The sequence below is a fragment of the Melanotaenia boesemani genome, chromosome 12 (assembly GCF_017639745.1).
Source record: "Melanotaenia boesemani isolate fMelBoe1 chromosome 12, fMelBoe1.pri, whole genome shotgun sequence".
In the NCBI taxonomy this organism is placed as follows: domain Eukaryota; kingdom Metazoa; phylum Chordata; class Actinopteri; order Atheriniformes; family Melanotaeniidae; genus Melanotaenia; species Melanotaenia boesemani.
Genome location: NC_055693.1, coordinates 19,180,096 through 19,197,843, shown reverse-complemented (window position 1 = coordinate 19,197,843; position 17,748 = coordinate 19,180,096). Strand labels below are relative to the sequence as shown.

Here is a 17,748-nt window from a genome sequence, read left to right as displayed (position 1 = left end):
CACTTAACAACAATCAGCAGAACTGTTAGAATGAGTTTCCTTCTTCACAACATGTTAACCTGCAAGAGTGTATGCGTTATTTTATTTAGATTTTGTTAGATGTATATCAAAGTCTAGTTGAGGTTGACGGATCTCAAACTCTGTCCTCAAGGCTCACTGTCCTGCAGGTTTTAGGTGCTTCCCTGTTTCAGATTAAATGAATCCAATAACTTGTCCAGTTCTACACAATGACCCATTATTTTGAGTCAGGAGTGTTGATGCAGGGAAACATTTTAAATCTGCAGGACAGTGGCCCCCGAGGACCCGACTTTAATATCCCTGGTCTAGCACATGATAAAATACTGAATAGAAGTGCAAACTAAAATGATTATGCTCTTGAAACTAGATTTGTATGGACTTTTTTTCCAAACAGCCAGTAAATTCCCATTGCCATTTCATGAGCTGGCTAGAAGTGATAAGCTAATCTATAAATGCCAGTGAAAATGATTGTCAACAGAAGGAGAGGTCACCATAAAACAGACATGAGCTTCAGTGCAATCAAAAAATCTTGTATCAATGATAGTTGATAAAATAAATGTGACACAGAGGGGAAAAACACACCTAAAATGTAATTTGCTCATTTATGAACATCCTAGAATGAAACTACATTGTTGCGTATCATGTAAACAATCCTTTATCAAACTTTTGACTGAGATGGGTGTACATGCTGCTCTTGGATTTGAGCAAGGCATTAAAATATGTCCTGCTGCAGGTTTTTTTTTATTTTATTTTTTTTTTGTAAATTAAAGACTTCAAACCCTATATATCCACATAATTTACTCCTAAATAGGTTCTTTAAATAAATGAAAAATAAAGACACCTCCCCATCTTACCTTTCCACATGTGTAAAGTTTCACATAAATGTTTAAAAGAAAGTTGGAGTGAACTTTTTAACTCAAGGGACCATAGGCCACTTTCACTGAAATTGTTGTCTTACACTTTTCCGGTCATTTAACAACTCTATAACTCAAGAACAAATTACAGATGTGATCAGTGACCTTAGTGACATGGTACCTGGTAGCAAAATGTTGTGTACAACATCCACATTTTATAATTTGCTGCTTTTGTGCCGCAACATCTGCATTTGATCAACTGTCTTCTGTCGCCATGGCTACAACTGTGTGTTAAATCAGAAACAGTTCTACTAGCAAAACATGAACACATGCAAGGAATTCATATTTAGTTTTTCTCACGGAACAACAGAGGCTTCACCAAGAAGAGTAATTTGTTAATAAATGTATCCCCATGCCACAAATGTAAAATTGCCTGAAAGCATGTGTGCAGCAAAATGGCATCCCTGATTTACATGAGGAAAAAACTTCTGAGCCTCATGGAAACATGGCAGAAAACTGAAAATGAATCGTTTTTAAAGCCCTACTCCTATGGTGTAGATTGAAGTAGCGATCATTATTATCAAATATGATAAGTTGGGACACCTGTAAAGATTACAAGACTCATAAAATCCTATTTGATATTTAAATGTTTGAATGTGGATAATCTTGCACCATCTGTCATGTATATGAACAAAGTAGACTGGGCTTTTGGGGAGGGGGTACAGTGTCACTAACATCTGTTTTTACAGAAAATCTGTAAATAGAAGTGGCAACGAGCTAGCTGTTTTATTGGACTTTAAATCCAAGTCCTTTCTTCAGATTCAGGAGTTTTGGTCTTTTCCCTGAAAGATAACAGAGTCATTGTCAATATAATTTGAAATATGTTTTCCAGGGGTGCAGCCAAGGGATGGCCAGTGGTGGTCATCATGACCCCCATTATGCACCTAAAACCTGGATACACAGAAGAGCTACTCATGTAGTCACTGAAATTGTGTTGGATTTTGAAAAGCCTGATTTATGAATGAATTACATAATACATAATTTATTTTTCATAGTATTTTTATAGCAACTGAAATTAGCAAAAATCACAAGGCCACCCCTAAAATCCGACAGGCACAGTGGATGCCACCCCAAGCGCAGACAATCAAATTCTTACAAATATTCAGTGTAAGCTGAATATTCATTGTAAATTTAGAAAAGCTTCAGATTCCCAAGTGTAAGTGAATGCAGCATGTAGTCTACCAAACTCCAGTCCTCCACTGTTCTGCTGGTTTTAGGTGTTTCCCTGTTTCAACACACCTGACTCAATTTACTAGGTTGCAGAACTTCACAATAAGTTGTTGGATCCATTTTGTTGAATCAGGCGTGATAGAGCATTTCCATACAACACCCTTCTTTTCCAGGGTGTGCCCCTGTCTGGTCCCCCATCTAATTTATTCTAGACCCACCCCTGTATAAAATATTCAGGTTCCGCCACTGCTCACATGTCAAACAGTCTGCTCTGAAAATAACCATAGTGATATTAATTAATTTGTGAATCTTAGCACATTATATAAATAAACTACAATAATATATAAATTGAACGGTGTCCGTGCATGTAGACTTTCTAAACGAAACACCACAAAAATAAATGAATCTTAAAAAGGGTTGTATTATGAGAAATTGTACCGCTGTTTCCAGTTTCATTTTCTTCGTAAACTGTGTTAAGATCAGTGAAAACTGGCTGCAGGCGTGTCTATGGCTTCTCTGACTTCCTGTGGCCTCGCGGGACGTCATCTGCAGCTTGAGCATAAAAACAACAGCGTGGGCGTTCAGAGCTGTTTTTGGTGCTGTCTTCTTTGCTCTGCTGCGGAAAGTTGACAAAATGGTGCAACAGCTCTCCAAACCTGGAGCGAAGGAGACTCTTTTGCTGAAAGCTGGCCACCCTCCGGCAGGTAAGCTTGTTTTCCACCCTGCTCACAAGTACTTATGTCGTTTCTTTACTTATTTATTTATTTTTGATGCATTTAGCCAAAAGCGTTGTTTTTCACTGCTTGACCCAGATACAAAAAGTCGCGCAGAGAGACGCTGCATCCCAGGTTTTCATCAAGAACATTATGCTTCTTTATTTTTGTGGCAGTGTTTTGCAGTTTTTCCCATTTTAGAAAGTTTGCTGATTGCTGTGATTAAACTGAAAGGGATCATCCTGGTTTGTGCGCGTGCTTTTGTTAAGAGGCAGGGCTGTGAAAGTAACAGGGTTGCCACGGGGCTCATGTGGGCGTACACCTAACTGTTCACTGTGGAACCACTTAATATTTTGTCATCCACTTTGATGCATTGCATCTCTTAAAAATCTGAAATAAATTCAACAATCAAAGAAAATCTAAAATAGTTTAATCCTGTATTATATGCTCTGTAATATATCTCTTTGCGTGGTTTTTTTCGACCAGAAACGAGCTTGTACGTTACTGTTCCTCCATCTTAAGTAACATACATTGTTTGCTGCTTTTGATTACATGAAAGGGCTAATTTAAATGTAACTGGCAAATTCATGTCTGGTTTTATTTTTTCATTAGTAAAAGCAGGAGGTAAACGAGTGGCCAAGAAAAGCTTGGAAGAGACTGGCCCCCATGGGACCCCAGAGAAGGACACAAAAAGGTCTGATAAAGTCAGGTATGCCCACAATTTTATTTGGATAACATAATGCAAAAGGTGAAAAAGCCAAGTTGCCTTTTCACCATGTAGATTATTGGTTTACCTCATTTAGTGAAGCTCTATTTAAAACCTGTACAGCAGGTCCCTTGGCACCGCCAGCAGGATGCAACAAGTTGGGATACTTATGGCAGGAACTCTTGACAAGGTAAACAAAACTATTTGTCATTTTTATAGTGTACTTATAATTTCCAGTGACTTTGCAGCTGTGCATGTTTATGAATAATAAAACACTCGCTAACGTTTTTGCAGCTGAGCCATGACTTTCCAGAGGTACCAGTAAGCGTGAGGCACAGCAAGGTGCGCCCTGCAGTGGAGAAATCTCACTGCACTCGGACCTTCTTCATCCAGCAGCCCAGGAAGTGGTGAAGTTGTTAAAGAACCCCCCCCACCCACCCTCGAGGCAACTGTGTTAAGTCGGCTGTGAAACGTCAACATGAAGTGTTAAACTCATGAGGGAATTGACAGGCTATCTGTAAGGTGTTGATGGAAAAACGGCTTTCATCAAGCTCTGTTTACTTGGAGGGGAAAAAGGTTATTTTGGGCTCTGCTTGCTTTTTTTTTAGAATTGTTTAAACCAGCATTCAATGCATCGTTCCTAGCGTTACCAGAAATGCTGTAGTTGTATTCACCAGCTGATGAGGAAAAGAGGGATTTGGGTTAAAGTAAGTTTAATGGGTTGAAGGGATGTGAATGGAGCTTCAACTGCTTGTTAAATACAATCTTTGTATTGCTTTGCACTTATTGTAGATTTAATAATAAAAACTTGCATGGGATCACTTATTGTGAGATTTGTTTTTCTATTTGCAACTAGCTGATTTGGCCACTAGATGGCAGCAAATCATCATTTTCTGAACTCAATCTAACATGTCAAACTAAGTTGGATGCACCTTGATTACAGTGTTAAAAAGAACATATCCATGGGTTTTTGTTTGTTTCATATAATTTCATATTTATTCAGCCTGTGGTAAGGTAAGCTGGAATGTGCTTTTTAGTTATAATGCATTTAACACCAACATAACCTCCTATGCAAGTCTAGTAAGTTAACACTACCTATATTTGGCTTATTAAAAACCAAGTCCAAAATAAGCTTTTTTTTTTTTCCATTATGTTCCTCTCACTCACTTGTTTGAATACTGGTTGAAATGATAGCTCTATATTTAGATTCATGGCCATTCTAAGCTACTAACAATGGATCTTATGCGTATGCTTCCCTGGAACTGCAGAGTGCACCACTCTGTCATTTGTTTTCAGGAAGATTTTGCAGGCGTGAAAGTCCTCAACAATAATTACTCATTTGTTTGCCATGAAAGTACACAACCATGACTTTGTAAACACAGTGCACTGACCTCAAATTCTCTGTGATGCTCTGGTTGTTTATGCACACCTTTTGATACCGTCTGTGTTTGAAGTTCAGAAACCTCAGGAGCTGGAGCAGTTAGTGGTCCTCTGACCTGCAGACATGGTCCATTTCCCTGTCAACGTGTGCCCAACGTGGCCACCTGAGGAGCTTTTTGCACACACTGCCTTACATGAAAGGATGGTGCACCAAATTGCATGAAATATTATTGCCTCATGAGGTCGCCACAGACTAAGATGTGTAATGGCTTTAACATACAGCTACCTAGAGTAGATGTTCATCAGAAAAAGATCAGAGTTGTGTTCTAGCTATTCCAGACGGTGCCATGCTGCTGCTCTCTTGGAAAACTTGAGGTTAAGGGAGATTTAATTTTATGCATTTAAGATATTGATCTGTAAAGTAGCAAATGACTGCAAACATACTTTAGCGGTATAGTCACAATGAATTATTTGGTACACAAAATAAAGTATGTTGTTTTAAAATTGTACCCCAAGCATTATCTTCAAATATGTTTCCATGGCAAGCACAAACTTTAAATGCTGCATTTTCTTATCTTAAAAAAAATCTGAAGCTTTTAAAAGGTTGTTTTCAGAAAGAACTCAGCAATAATTTTTCTTTGTGTGGATTTCCATGTAAATCAACAATTCAGATGCATCACAGTACATAGTTACCCTTTTTCCTTCACCTGTAAAACTGGGGAGTTTCTATTCTAAAACCCAGTTTTTTTTTCAGAGGGCTAATTTCAACATTTATACACTAATTCCATTAAAATGTAATTACTTTAGTCCATAAACTAAACTAATAAACTGTGCACTAAATTTTCTTCCTGAAATGCATTCGTACTAAGAGTGAATGTTACAATAAGAGAATTTAGACCTTCATTGTTTGGAAACGAGTTTTTCTAGGTCTGTGAGTGTATCTCAATGTTTATTTTCACTTTTTTAGTATTTCTCTTAAATATTACAGGTCTGTAATTTGTGAGTAAAATCTAATTAGATAGTAGGCTTAATTACATGGAAAACAGAAACAAAGCTCTGCCATATCTGAAGGTCGGTTTGATCTGATATTCTTTCTCAGTTGATTAAAATTGTCCTTAATAAGCTTGCTAAGAAAAAAAGTAAAATCTTGACTGTATTGAATAAAATGAAAGCAAACTTAAGTCGCTTTGGTATGTAGGAGTTATTTTATTTTATTTTTTTCCCAGTGGACTAGCTACTATGGTACAGTTAGTTACTGTACCATACCCCTGATGTCTTATTTTGAACAGCAATTGCATCTCTTGCAACCTGTCCTGTCCACGAAACATGCTAAGAGAAATAAAGGGGCAGAGGAAATTTATGGAAGACTGGTAGATCTTTGAGGATCCTCCCTACAAATGACCTCATGCAGGGAGCAGGAGGAGGAGGAGGAGGTGGAGAAGGAGGAGTCCGACGTCGCGTAGGATACTTTGGTGAATCAAGCTGGGAGTTTTGTGTGGAGATACGCTGAGAGGACTGGGAGAAGTTTTTGTAGTCCTATAATATCCATGACATTTATCAGGTAAGACTTCAAAATGTATAAATAAGCTGCCTGTGTGGGTGTAGTCAGGTTGGAGAGGGCGTTGTGCGAGTTCAGAAAAGTGGAGGTGAGACGTTACACTTGTTGGTGGAAGTTAGTTTGATGGGAGGAATGTCGGGGCATGTCCATTGAGGAGCTTACAGAAACAACGGGAATGACAGCTAGCTGAATGTGTGGTTTGTTTTTACTCAGCATCATTCATTCTCTGTTCATGTTGCTGTTTTTTATTTACATTTTTATCTCTCTTTTTTTGTCAGTACGTAACATTACGTTAGCGCCACGCTGTTAAAGCCGTGTAAACTTTAAGCTAAGTAGCGAAGTTTAACGAGGTTTTAACGTCAGGTAACGTTTCCGTTCGGTTTGCTTAACGTTAGCTAACGTAGCCTCGCGCACAAAGGTAAGCACTTCTTTTTCTTTTTCCGTTGTCCTCAGTTGGTTTTGTTTATTTGGGTATGTAATTGTTTTTTCATGCATTTGTTAGTTTGCAGTTATAATGGTTAGTCTAACTGAATTAGTTGATCAGTTGAGGCATTTATTAAAGTGTAAATTTACACGATAAAACGGTTCCTTCTGAAAATGGATTAACTAATTGCTCTTTTTTTTTGCTAGTAGTTGTTACTAGTACTTCACTGCTAGCAATGTACTAGTAGTAAATTACTGACAATGTCTGACTGATTTATTCTTTAATATCTCTGGAAATAAAACGGGGAACATTTTCAATACAATAAACTTTTAAAAATATATATATATATATTTTTGCATTGATGTATTAAGTTTTGCCTGTAACCTTTTGATCAGCCATAAAAAGAGAAGACTACCAGTACCTATTGGTCCAAGTCTGACAGTCCTGACAAAATTAACAAAACAACAAAAAACAACAACAAACAAACAAAATATTATGCTTTAGTCTCATATTCCAATCATAACTATGTATACAAAAAACAATCCAGGATTAGCCCAAATACAATGTCCTATTTCAGGTCACCTCTCATAGTCTCTATCTGCAGTTGGTCTTTATGTGGTTTTACCAATTCTCAGTCCAAACTGGCTCACCCAAATCCAATCTAGATCTGGCAACCCCCAGCCTAGATGTGACTCACTAGAAGTGAACCAAAGCCAGAAATGAGTGTGCAATGAATAGCTAAATAGATTTGTTTTTGGCTGGTTACCTGGGAAGTTTCTGCTTAGCATCTCTCACAGTTTATCATAAAAGTTAAACTGAATAATCATTTGTTACTGTCAGCAGCAGTTTTCTATAATCTACATTTCTGAATAACCCTACTTTGCTCTAATCTTCTTATAAGTTTCGTATACAGGATCATTTTTATTACTATGCCCAATACATTGGTGTGCAGATGTTTTACATAACATGGAGTACTGCTTTATAACTGTCGTCTTGTTTGATGATAATCTTAGTCTGTATTTTTTTGATTGGACGTGGTGGTTTTGAAAGCAGAACCCAACCCAGATATAGTAGTAGGCTTAAAACTAGAGCACTGTAATCTTGTCCACCCACATAAATTGAGTCATTGAAGTTTGACCACTGGCTGTATATGACTTGAACTGTTTTTGGCATCTCCTCACAAGATAAATCTGTATGTAACACAGCCAGGTGCATCGAAAACCAAAGCTTTGTTTTCACCTTTAGAATAATTGCTTGTAAATGTCAAGATGAATCTTTCATCAATTTTTGCACATAGTCATTGATTCATTGCCCTTTCTGATTGGTTTTTATGAAATCTTCATAACCCCACAGCCTCCTGCTTTTTACCTTGAAAGAATCAGCTGCAAAATTTGCTATTTCTTGTATTGAGTTACTTTTCTCAGTCAAGAAAGAAGGGGTAATATCGAATGTTGATTTTTTTTTTCTTTCATCATAAACTCAACAGGTGGAACAGGCTTTGCCACTGTGAGTTGTGTAAGCTAATATGAATATCCTCTGAATAATTTTTCCAGTGTAATTTTGCTGATCATGAGACCATTAGAATAGATTTGCATGACTTTGCACCATTGCTAGATTTTTCCCAATTATCTGTGGTAAGATGTTTGCATTACAGAGCAGTCATCGTATGAAAAAGCCTTAAGAGCCTCCTGCTCTCTGCAGAGCCTGGTTCCCATGGTTCACAGCCAGTTGGCCAGTAAAAGATGCTGGCATCAGGGTTGCATTGTTATGATGGAGGAGGGAAACCTAATAGAACCAGCGACCTGACAGAGAGAGTATGCTGAGTTGTTGCTAATAATAAGGATAATGATTTTATCTTTTTTTTTTTCCAGTAAAAAGGACCCAGCATTTGGTCCCAACAGGAAATCCAGATTATCAAGACCGTTTGAACCCTTTTGTTTGTTAAGGTAGCCAGATCTTACTTTACGTTTGCTCGTGTCTAGCCATGTGGCGGTGTGGTATTTTGTTATTGCATTAGTGCAAATTTTGTTAAGAGCGTTACTGTTTAGTTGCGTCACATCTAATCCGTTGCTTATGCTTCAAAGGAATTCTTGTGCAGTTGTCTGCTTGGTTTGATCAGCTAAGATGGGTGAAAGGAGTGAGTGAAATTTTCGAACCGCTTCATATTGGTTTGCGCTACTACAGAGAACAGTGGTAGGCCAACCACAAGATTTAGTAACTAGTTATGGGAGTTGAACAAGAATTTGAAATAACTAATGATGGATACATTCAAGGAAGAACTCTCCTTTGCAATCTGTACCTTAGGGATTTTCATCATTTGAATGTTAAATATGATGTATAGACAAAAAAAATTATGCTTAAATATATTATAAGCATAAGAATGATTTTAGAGTATGTTGTGAAATAACACCATTATAGCTTGAGAAATCTTTTCCCTAAGCTCCAGCCATCTACTGTCCTTGTAAACGTATAGTACCCGTAAATGTCCGGTGGAATCTGATACAGTAAAAGCACATCTGTTTGCAGCCTCTACAAGCAAGCAGGTGGTAATAACACATGCTTCAGGATTGCCAACTCTCTTTTAATGAGCATTTTTTACACACTCTTGCACCACATGTTCGTTTTCCCTAGTAATGAAAAACAGATTCGTAACTTATTCAATTAGTAATAATAAGTGACAAAATTGCACAATAACTGACTTTCATATAAAACAAGACATAAATCTGTTAAATCCTGTAACCTTAGAAGTCACATGTAGCTGATACAACATGGATGAGTTTCTTACAAGGGTGGGGAAATCCAATTAAAAGCTTATACCATGATGTTTTTGAGGTAACATCAGACCACAATAATAAACAGAATTCTCCACAGGCATAGCTGAACCCATGTGATCTCATGATTGGTTGTGCATATAGCTCCCCTGTGCATAATCTCTGTCACTTTTACTCAAAACCAACTAAAAATTTATGTTTTCACTCTTATTTAATTTAAGTTCTGTTTGGGGAGTGGGGGGTTGGGGATTTCTATTTGGTTGTTGCTATTCTTTTTCTGACATGCTGTCCTTTATCATAATTTGAACATCAGAGATTAATAGATTATCCAATAACTGCCATCTTAATGGTTACATATTGTGTAATTCGCAATCTGCATTTTTCATCCGGGAACATGCTAATGCTAAATTAGAGTCACCGATGTCAGAAGATTGTACAGTTTGAAAGACCCTATTACCAAGGTTCTAAGTTTACTAGATAATCCAAATGAAGCAAATAAGTATTGCTGCATTCACAGAACTTGGATGAAAGATCATATAATATTATTTAGATCCTTCAGAATAAGAAGCATGCATTTGTACTCAAGGTTAGTGGCAGCTTTTACTTGAAAATAGTTGTACCATTTAATTATACATCAGGTCCTCCATTAAAATAGTCCAGTGAGGCATCTTGAATTGCTTTAATATTTCATTGACAGCAATGTTGGTTAAAATTGCAAACAAACAACAAATCTAGCGTATCAGAACTAGATCCCGACCAATATGTTGTTTTTTTTTTTTTTGCTTTTTTAGGCCAGTGCTGTTTCCGATATTTGGCAGAAAACGCTGTATGTGAACGCTGTATGTAAGCAATGTAATGGGTGATTAATTAAGAATATATCAGTGTTTAATCTGCAAAACTCCGGCCAATTATTATTTTCTATAATCGGCGAATTTAATCGGCCGGTTAATCAATCGGTCGGTCGGGGTCTAATCAGAACCACAGTGTCCTGTGCAGCATGAGTTGAAAGTGTTTGGAGCATGCCTGTAACATCTGTATGCTTCTAAAAGCCACAGACGTGTGTTTCTGCCTCCAGGCTTTCCTGTATGTATGTAGATCACGTATGTGTTTGGAAGGTCATGTTAGTAACAGCTGTTACTGATTTACATTTTTGTCCACAGTCTTTATGAAATCCCCAGAGATGGACGGGAGGAAAACGAAAGAGAGGCACAGATTGTTGTAAATGTTACAAACATTGCAATGCTGTTTGTGCATAAAATGACTGTTGGCAGAGAAGCGATCCGCAGAAGTTTATTCAAAACTTAGATTTAAATGACTGATTTAGTTTACCTTTGTTGAATGATAAAATGAGCTTTTTCTTTGGTGACTTAAATACAGAGTTTGGGTTCAAATTCAGGAGGGTGTCACGGGGATGTGTTGCAACCTGTGCAGAGTTTCCCTTGCAGGTGTGCAGCATGGGCTGTCTGCAGTCTGCACATGTGCACATGTTTGTGCAAGCTTCCAGTTCAAACACACAAGAAAGCTGTTGCACAAGAAGAAAGCACATAAAGCCAAACTTGAAAGTTCTTTGTTAACAGTTTGACAATAGCCACATGTCACCATGGTACAATGTGTGCCGCTCTTAAGTTCTCCTGGTCTTAATATTGTTATGATGGAAACAGGAGAGGGAAGTGGTTGAGTTCCCACAGCCAAATGAATCAGTCACAGCATAGAGTTGCCGGGTGCAATATGGTTGCACCCTTCTGAATATATTGTAGTTAACTGGAAAACAGATCCCATTTGGATGTGCTAGATTGTCTTATGTGTTTCTACAATATCTCCATTTGTGAAATGTCATCACTTCAAAGCTGGAAAGCTAACACATAACATGACAGCTGTACCTGCATGTTTATTTTTGCTTGCTAGTTCTACTTATGGTTGTGGTTTACAACTTTATGTCCAACCTGTTTGCACTCCCTCCGTGCACTGAATATTGTGATCAGATCTGAATGTTTCTGAAGTAATGGACTAGGAATAAACATGTATTCCTAAAAGTGGAGATTACATCTTATCTGCAAAGGACTTTTTAGTCTAAAACTTTGTTGAATGTAAATTAGCCTAAATCTTGATTTCACTGATCTCTTGTTTATGGCTATTTTACATTCCAATAATTCTTAATGTCCTTTCAACTTAGTTAGATTTACTTTTCTTTTTACATGACTGGATAAATCACTCTTAACAGGAGAATCTTGGTAACCATGTGTTGAAAGAACTTCCTGTAGACTTTAAACACTCCTTGTTAATGTTTTACTCCTAATCAAATACTTGGTCTTCCTGGGAGGCAAATGTCAATTTTAGTGAAGCTTACAGTGATAAAGCCTAATTTATTTTCATTCCAGATGTTCATTAACAGTATATTCTCCAGAAAATCAGTAACAGAGTAATCAACCATAATCAGCAGTGATAGCAGGAGTCAGTGACAGCAGCTCTGATGAGATAATAGTTGTTACTCAGTGTGAAGTTAAATCTGTTGTTTGCTGATGAGTTCTGAAGGGGGAGAACGAAAGAGGGTGAACAAACACCATGTCTCACTTCATCCATAAATCCATATTACCTGGTGATCCGTTTATTTAAATGAATGGAGGTCAAATGTAAGTCTGTTTCATGTTTAGACATTTTCCACAGCCTGGGGTGTAACTAAATTTGGAGCTGTGATTGTTGTGTTTAACGTGCCTCGACACTTCTAGAACAACACTCCTGAGATTAAAAAAAAAAAAAAAAAAAAAAAAGTTTCACCACTGCTACTGCTGAAGCAGCTTTTTTCTGTTGGGCTCATGTGTGAAACAATGCACAAAAGTGCTCACAGCATTCTTACTGTAACACCTCCAATGGTGGCATACCATCACTCTAAGGCTTGATACGCACATAACTTATCTTTTAATCTTATGAGATTTTTTTTATCTGGTCAAGACCTCACGCATAACGATAAAAAAAATCAGTTTTGATCATATTGTGTGTGGTGTGATCTGAAAAGGTAATTACAGAACAACACACACATAACAATGCTGTCCCGCAACTCATCTACAAACTAGTCCTCCGAACCGGACAAACGTTGAAACATAGAAGAAGAACCATAGCAACAACCGGCAAAAAAAATGAAGAAGAAACATAGTAACAGTTGGAAAACACAACACATATCAGGGAAGAGGACATACAGGATGAGGGAATGATGGTGGTTCTGGGACTGTTGTTAACAGAAAAAGCCAGAACTGAAAAGAATACCAAACTGGAGACGGCGAGAACACGGACTTTATTTACTTCCTTGTTCCCCAACCAGCTCGCTCTCTAATTGGCTACATTCTGTAGCATGTCACTATCCATGCAGTCAGAATGCACGAGTCATCGGCGTTCCTCAGAAATATTTGCATGTTCAGTATTCCCAATTGTCGGCTACAACCCATTTTGGAGCGGATTATTAGTTAATTTATTTTATAATATTAAAGCTATAGCTGAATGACAAAAGTCTTTATGCAGTGTTCTAGGTAGAACACTTCTCTTCCAGGATTTAGAGTATGCACAGGGCTCCAGACTGCGACCAAATGGTTTGCAACTAAAATGTGAGACAGTGCGAGTGAATTTTTCCATCTACTCGAGCAATGGCGACCAATACATTTGCCGGTCTTTTTATTGTAGTAGTTATAATTTAATTTATTTTGTTATAACAAACTTCTGATCCCCTCTTCAGCCCAGTAGATCACAGTAATGCGCAAATTAGCTGCTGGTTTGCCAACTCAAACTAACTTCAATATGACAAAACAAGAGGAACACCAACGAAGAAGACGACAGCCAATGTGAGTGTGAGCGGGGATGAGCAACAGTGACTGACTTATGTGTGGAAAGAGACGGGTCTTGCCAGAATTTATCATTCCTCAGTGTTGCCAACGTAGCGACTTTTTAAAAGAAAGCGACTAACGATAAATCTAACAACTTTTTCTGGTATTATTAGAGACTTTTGGAGACTGACGTGAATGAACGTAGTTTACTCTTCCCAATGAGGAGCGGGTGCTACGCAGACCTCTCCCCCGTCGAAAAGCACTCAAACGAGTCTTGTACTTCTCGCAGCAGCTGCATTCAGAGCAGACGACGTTCACCTCTGTTTCATGACCAGGCCGAAAATGAAACGTACAAAGCTGCAGCTGGATGATCCTGCGCTGGCTTACCTTCAGAGTAATGTCTATTAATGAAGAGTGTGGACAAAAATATTTAAAAAGTTAAGTGTTGTGAAATGTGAATAACTTCTAATTGAAAAACAAAACTGAACTAAAAAATAAAGAAAATATTGAAAGAATTATTATGTCATTTTATTTAGTTTATTTTGCTGTTCTAAACATTTTTAGGTTGTCTTTTTTTTTTTTTAAATCAATTTTTGTCTTTCCCACTACATCCCTCTTTATGGCAGCATCCATTACACTATATGTACTAGGCTGATTATGCTAATTAACGACTTCTAGGACAGCCAATAGCTACTTTTCTTACTGAGGAGTTGTGAACGGTGGCTGGAGAGGAGTATCAGTCCCTGAAGCTGTTTATTGTCAGGAACTACACGGACAAGTCATACCATGCCCTATGAGGGATGATGGTGACAAAGTTGCCGTTCTGCTTTGACTACAAAGTGAAAATCAAATCATCAAATCTAATTTGATTTGACAAGTTCTATGGCTACTTGTTTTGTATTAGTGCGGCCAATAAGATTTTTTTTAATGTTGTATCAACTGCTGCACAAAATAAATGTGAATTGTAAACATTGTAATTTCTGAATTTATTGTTCAAGTATATATCACTAATACAGTGAAAATGAGAGGAAATGTGAATGTTTGCTATGCAAGGCAATTTCAGTGTGCACCCCTAAATTTTCTACTTGCGCTCCTAAAATTTTAAGTTGGGGGCCGCTGTGCTCCTGGTAAAAAAAGTTAGTCTGGAGCCCAGATGCAGACATGAATAGTTATTTGTTTAGATTACATGGTGTCCATACTGAATGTCCTAGTGTAGATGGTTTATCAGCTGCTTTAGAAAGGATTTAAGGATAAGTCTCCTCAGAAGGAACATACATCTTTAAAAACAAAAACACAGATGACTTGGTAACTTTAAAAAGTTTAAAAACTTTTCACAATGATTGTTAACCCTTGTTCTTTTCTCCTATAATTTTCTATGCCAGTCTTATGAGTAGATCCTTATCCTTTTTAATTTTACACTGAGCCATGCAGATAGTCTCCCTCAATTAGAGACCTACCATGCTTTGCCCCAAGCTAGAGCTCTTGCCGCCTTTGATAAAGTGCATTGATTTCCCACATGAGGAAATAAACACAGGGGTTAAACATGAGTCAGCCACAGCATGTTTTTTTCATCATTTTGTTTATTTAGGTTCACTTCTTTCCTAAAATGTCTTATAATTTTTCAGATAAGATGAGAAGGTTCCCGGTCAACATTTGTCTTTCAGAATGCTCCATTGCCAGAGAGTTCCATCCAGTTGTGGATAACCGTGGGTTTACAGTACAAGCAGTATTAATCAGTTTGATATAGCACTGCATTTTCTGTAAATTGTAAGCTTCTTTGTTGTATGCACACTCATAAACTGATGAACACATGAGAGGGGAGTGTAGTGTAGAGTGTGTTCCATATCTTTCCACATTTACATGTGGATGAAACCACTGTTCCTTAGACTAGCGAACAACTCCTCAGGTCTCCTGGTTGACCAACGGGTATTAACCACAATCTCTTCTAACAGATACAATATAAGGCTGGGCAATATATAAATATACTCGATGTAGGGCTGGGCGATATGGAATATACTCGATGTATCCCGAAAAGTTTTACATAGGATATGTAAAATGGCTATATTGCGAACATCAAGTACAAACGGTCATAGCAGCTTCTACATTTGATTTTTCTTTGTAGTTTAATCTCATTCACAGCAGACAGACAACACACTCCCTCTCCCATCCAGAAAACTCCTGGGCACATGCATGTTGTTGTTTCAGGGGAGACAGGAAGGAAGCATGGCGACATGGAGTACGCAGCTAGTAAGCAAGCAAGTTTACAAGCATTAAGAGATGGAAGCTCAATAGACATAAAGTTCTTAGTACACCAGAGCAGAACAACTCCGCCTGCTTCTCCTCCTCCATTATTAAAGTAGATATTTCTGTCTGATTTACAGGTGGTTGATGTGACAATTTTTAACACACACTTTCTGCTGATGGGAGTGTAGCTCACATGTGTGCATGTGGCATGACATGTACAGACATGATGTGACAAAATTACATTTCAATATGAGAATAAGATAAATAACATAAGGCTGTTTAGTTTTTATAATTAAAAGACACATTATAAACCTGTTCTAGAGAAAAGAGGACCTTAGATTACTTCTGTTGTAATCTGGTGCGAAATAGAAATCTAAATAATAAGATAATATTTAAATATCAAGTAATTGAATGAAAAAAATTTCTAAGATATTAATTGGGTAATTATTTAAAATAAAATAAATTTTCTGAGGTGGCGGGGGTTGGGGTGTCAGTAATAGGCCATCTCACCCAGCCCTAATACAACATGTGTACAGCATTAAATCAAACTATTTAGACTTTACGGACATATGGGATGCTCTTGATTTTGTTTGTGTTGTTGGTTGTTTAGTTTAGATCTACCCAGGAATAAACTGAATATAAAAGTCTACTTTTCATGCAGTTGTCTGTGCTTTTCACTTCTGCTTCTTTGGCTTTCATTGTTTTTGGTGTTCCATGTTCTTTGTTATTAAATCAGTTCTATGCCTTAGTCAACCCTTCCTGGCTCAAGCTAACCTTTAGCCAGTTAGCATTTGACCAATGCTTAGTGTTACCTCTAAGGTGTCAGTGTTGTTAGGTTTTTGGAGCACTGCATATCTGTCTGTTCCTGTTGAAAAACTATATGAAGGTTTAAAATGCTTCTGAGCTTCATTGAAAAATTTCACGATTTTTTTCAGAGAAGCTTAGCCCCACCATCAGGGCAGCTAACAGCCTCTCCAGTTATCGATGTGACTGAGCATCCATGATAATTTACCCCATCAAGAACAGCTTTACCTTTACAAGTCATTTTATAATGTTCTGCTGGTTGTTCTGTGCTCTTTGGACTCTCAAATATCAAATATAAGATACAAGGCGTGTTGGGTATATGTAGTAGCTAATGTGGATTGCAACATGTAAATATTGGTCCTTTCCCACTAGCACCCACTTAGCCCCATCTTCATTCAGCCAACACCCCACCACCCTGGTTTCGATTGCTCCCATTACAATAGAGGGCAATTGAGGCCTCTTTCAGTGTGGGCGGGGTCTTAGCAAGGTGGTCATATGTGAAGTCATTCAGTCATTTGTTTGCAACACACACAGAACAACAACTCTGCCAAACCAGAAAACCTTCTCATTACTAATCGAGCTGTCCAGCTCGCTTTGGATTTTTTAGTCGGTTAACAAACACAAAAAGGTCTTCACCATGGTGATTGTTTTTGAAAGGCCGTCTCTTCTGCCGCTGCTGCTGCCAATGTTGTTATCCACAGTCGCAGCTTCTGGGTTTTAAAGACGGCGGGGTCAGGAGTCGCTCTCATGACTCTGATTTCAGTTTCTGGCCAGCAGTTGCCTGCTGTCTTGACATGTCACAATTTTTGACCCGGCTCCGCACCTTCAGAACCCAAAAGGAGTAGATGCTAAAAATGTGTCTGCTTGCCCAGGGAAAATCCTGATGGGAACGCCTACAAACCAGGAGGGGTGGTGTCAGGCTGGGATAAGTGGGTAGTGGTGGGAAAGGACCATATCTGTTTTGTTTTCAAGCTGAAGGCAGCGCTAGATTGCTTAAATTGTTTTTTAATTCAGCTTAACGTCTCAATGTTAGATGTATACCTCTGTGCTTATTAATAACTTATTTGTTGTATTATATTCTTAACAATATGAACTTATTACAGTTGCTTTATTGGGTAATTTTTGACATTAAATCTAATATTTATGTCAGATTGATCAAATATACACGTCAGAAAACATTAAAGAAAAACAACATTCAGGCAACAAAGCATTGCAAAGCCCACATACTTTGGTG

General features: G+C 37.8%; 2 protein-coding genes across 7 annotated transcripts in view; both read left to right on the top strand.

Annotated features, from left to right (window-relative positions):
* The first annotated feature begins 2,651 nt into the window (after window positions 1–2,651).
* On the top strand, window positions 2,652–4,339 carry dap1b (death associated protein 1b). Of its 3 annotated transcripts, none has more exons than XM_042001346.1 (4): window positions 2,652–2,806; window positions 3,428–3,509; window positions 3,645–3,711; window positions 3,816–4,339. In XM_042001346.1, exons 1-4 carry the CDS (start codon window positions 2,737–2,739, stop codon window positions 3,930–3,932), a joined length of 336 nt encoding a protein of 111 aa, XP_041857280.1. In that variant the 5' UTR covers window positions 2,652–2,736; the 3' UTR covers window positions 3,933–4,339. The 3 variants fall into 3 exon arrangements, with proteins under 3 accessions (XP_041857280.1, XP_041857279.1, XP_041857278.1); XM_042001345.1 differs by having other exon boundaries at window positions 3,428–3,524; window positions 3,648–3,711; XM_042001344.1 differs by having other exon boundaries at window positions 3,428–3,524.
* A 1,899-nt stretch (window positions 4,340–6,238) lies between these two features.
* Window positions 6,239–17,748, top strand: part of tanc1b (tetratricopeptide repeat, ankyrin repeat and coiled-coil containing 1b) — a 99,204-nt gene continuing 87,694 nt past the window's right edge. For 3 of the 4 annotated variants that reach the window (XM_042001322.1, XM_042001324.1, XM_042001323.1), the window contains exon 1: window positions 6,239–6,462. The gene's annotated coding sequence lies outside the window, so the exon portion shown is untranslated. Of the gene's footprint in view, window positions 6,463–6,592; window positions 6,657–17,748 lie in introns of those variants that run through there. The other variant, XM_042001325.1, reaches the window with a different exon arrangement.

What these genes read in the sequence shown, in the direction of transcription:
- dap1b (XM_042001344.1), top strand. Translation starts at nt 2,737, where the DNA reads ATGGTGCAACAGCTCTCCAAACCTGGAGCGAAGGAGACTCTTTTGCTG. An exon ending in AGCTGGCCACCCTCCGGCAG is followed by an intron (nt 2,807 to 3,427) that starts GTAAGCTTGTTT and finishes TTTTTTCATTAG; the next exon opens with TAAAAGCAGGAGGTAAACGA. An exon ending in AAAAGGTCTGATAAAGTCAG is followed by an intron (nt 3,525 to 3,644) that starts GTATGCCCACAA and finishes AAACCTGTACAG; the next exon opens with CAGGTCCCTTGGCACCGCCA.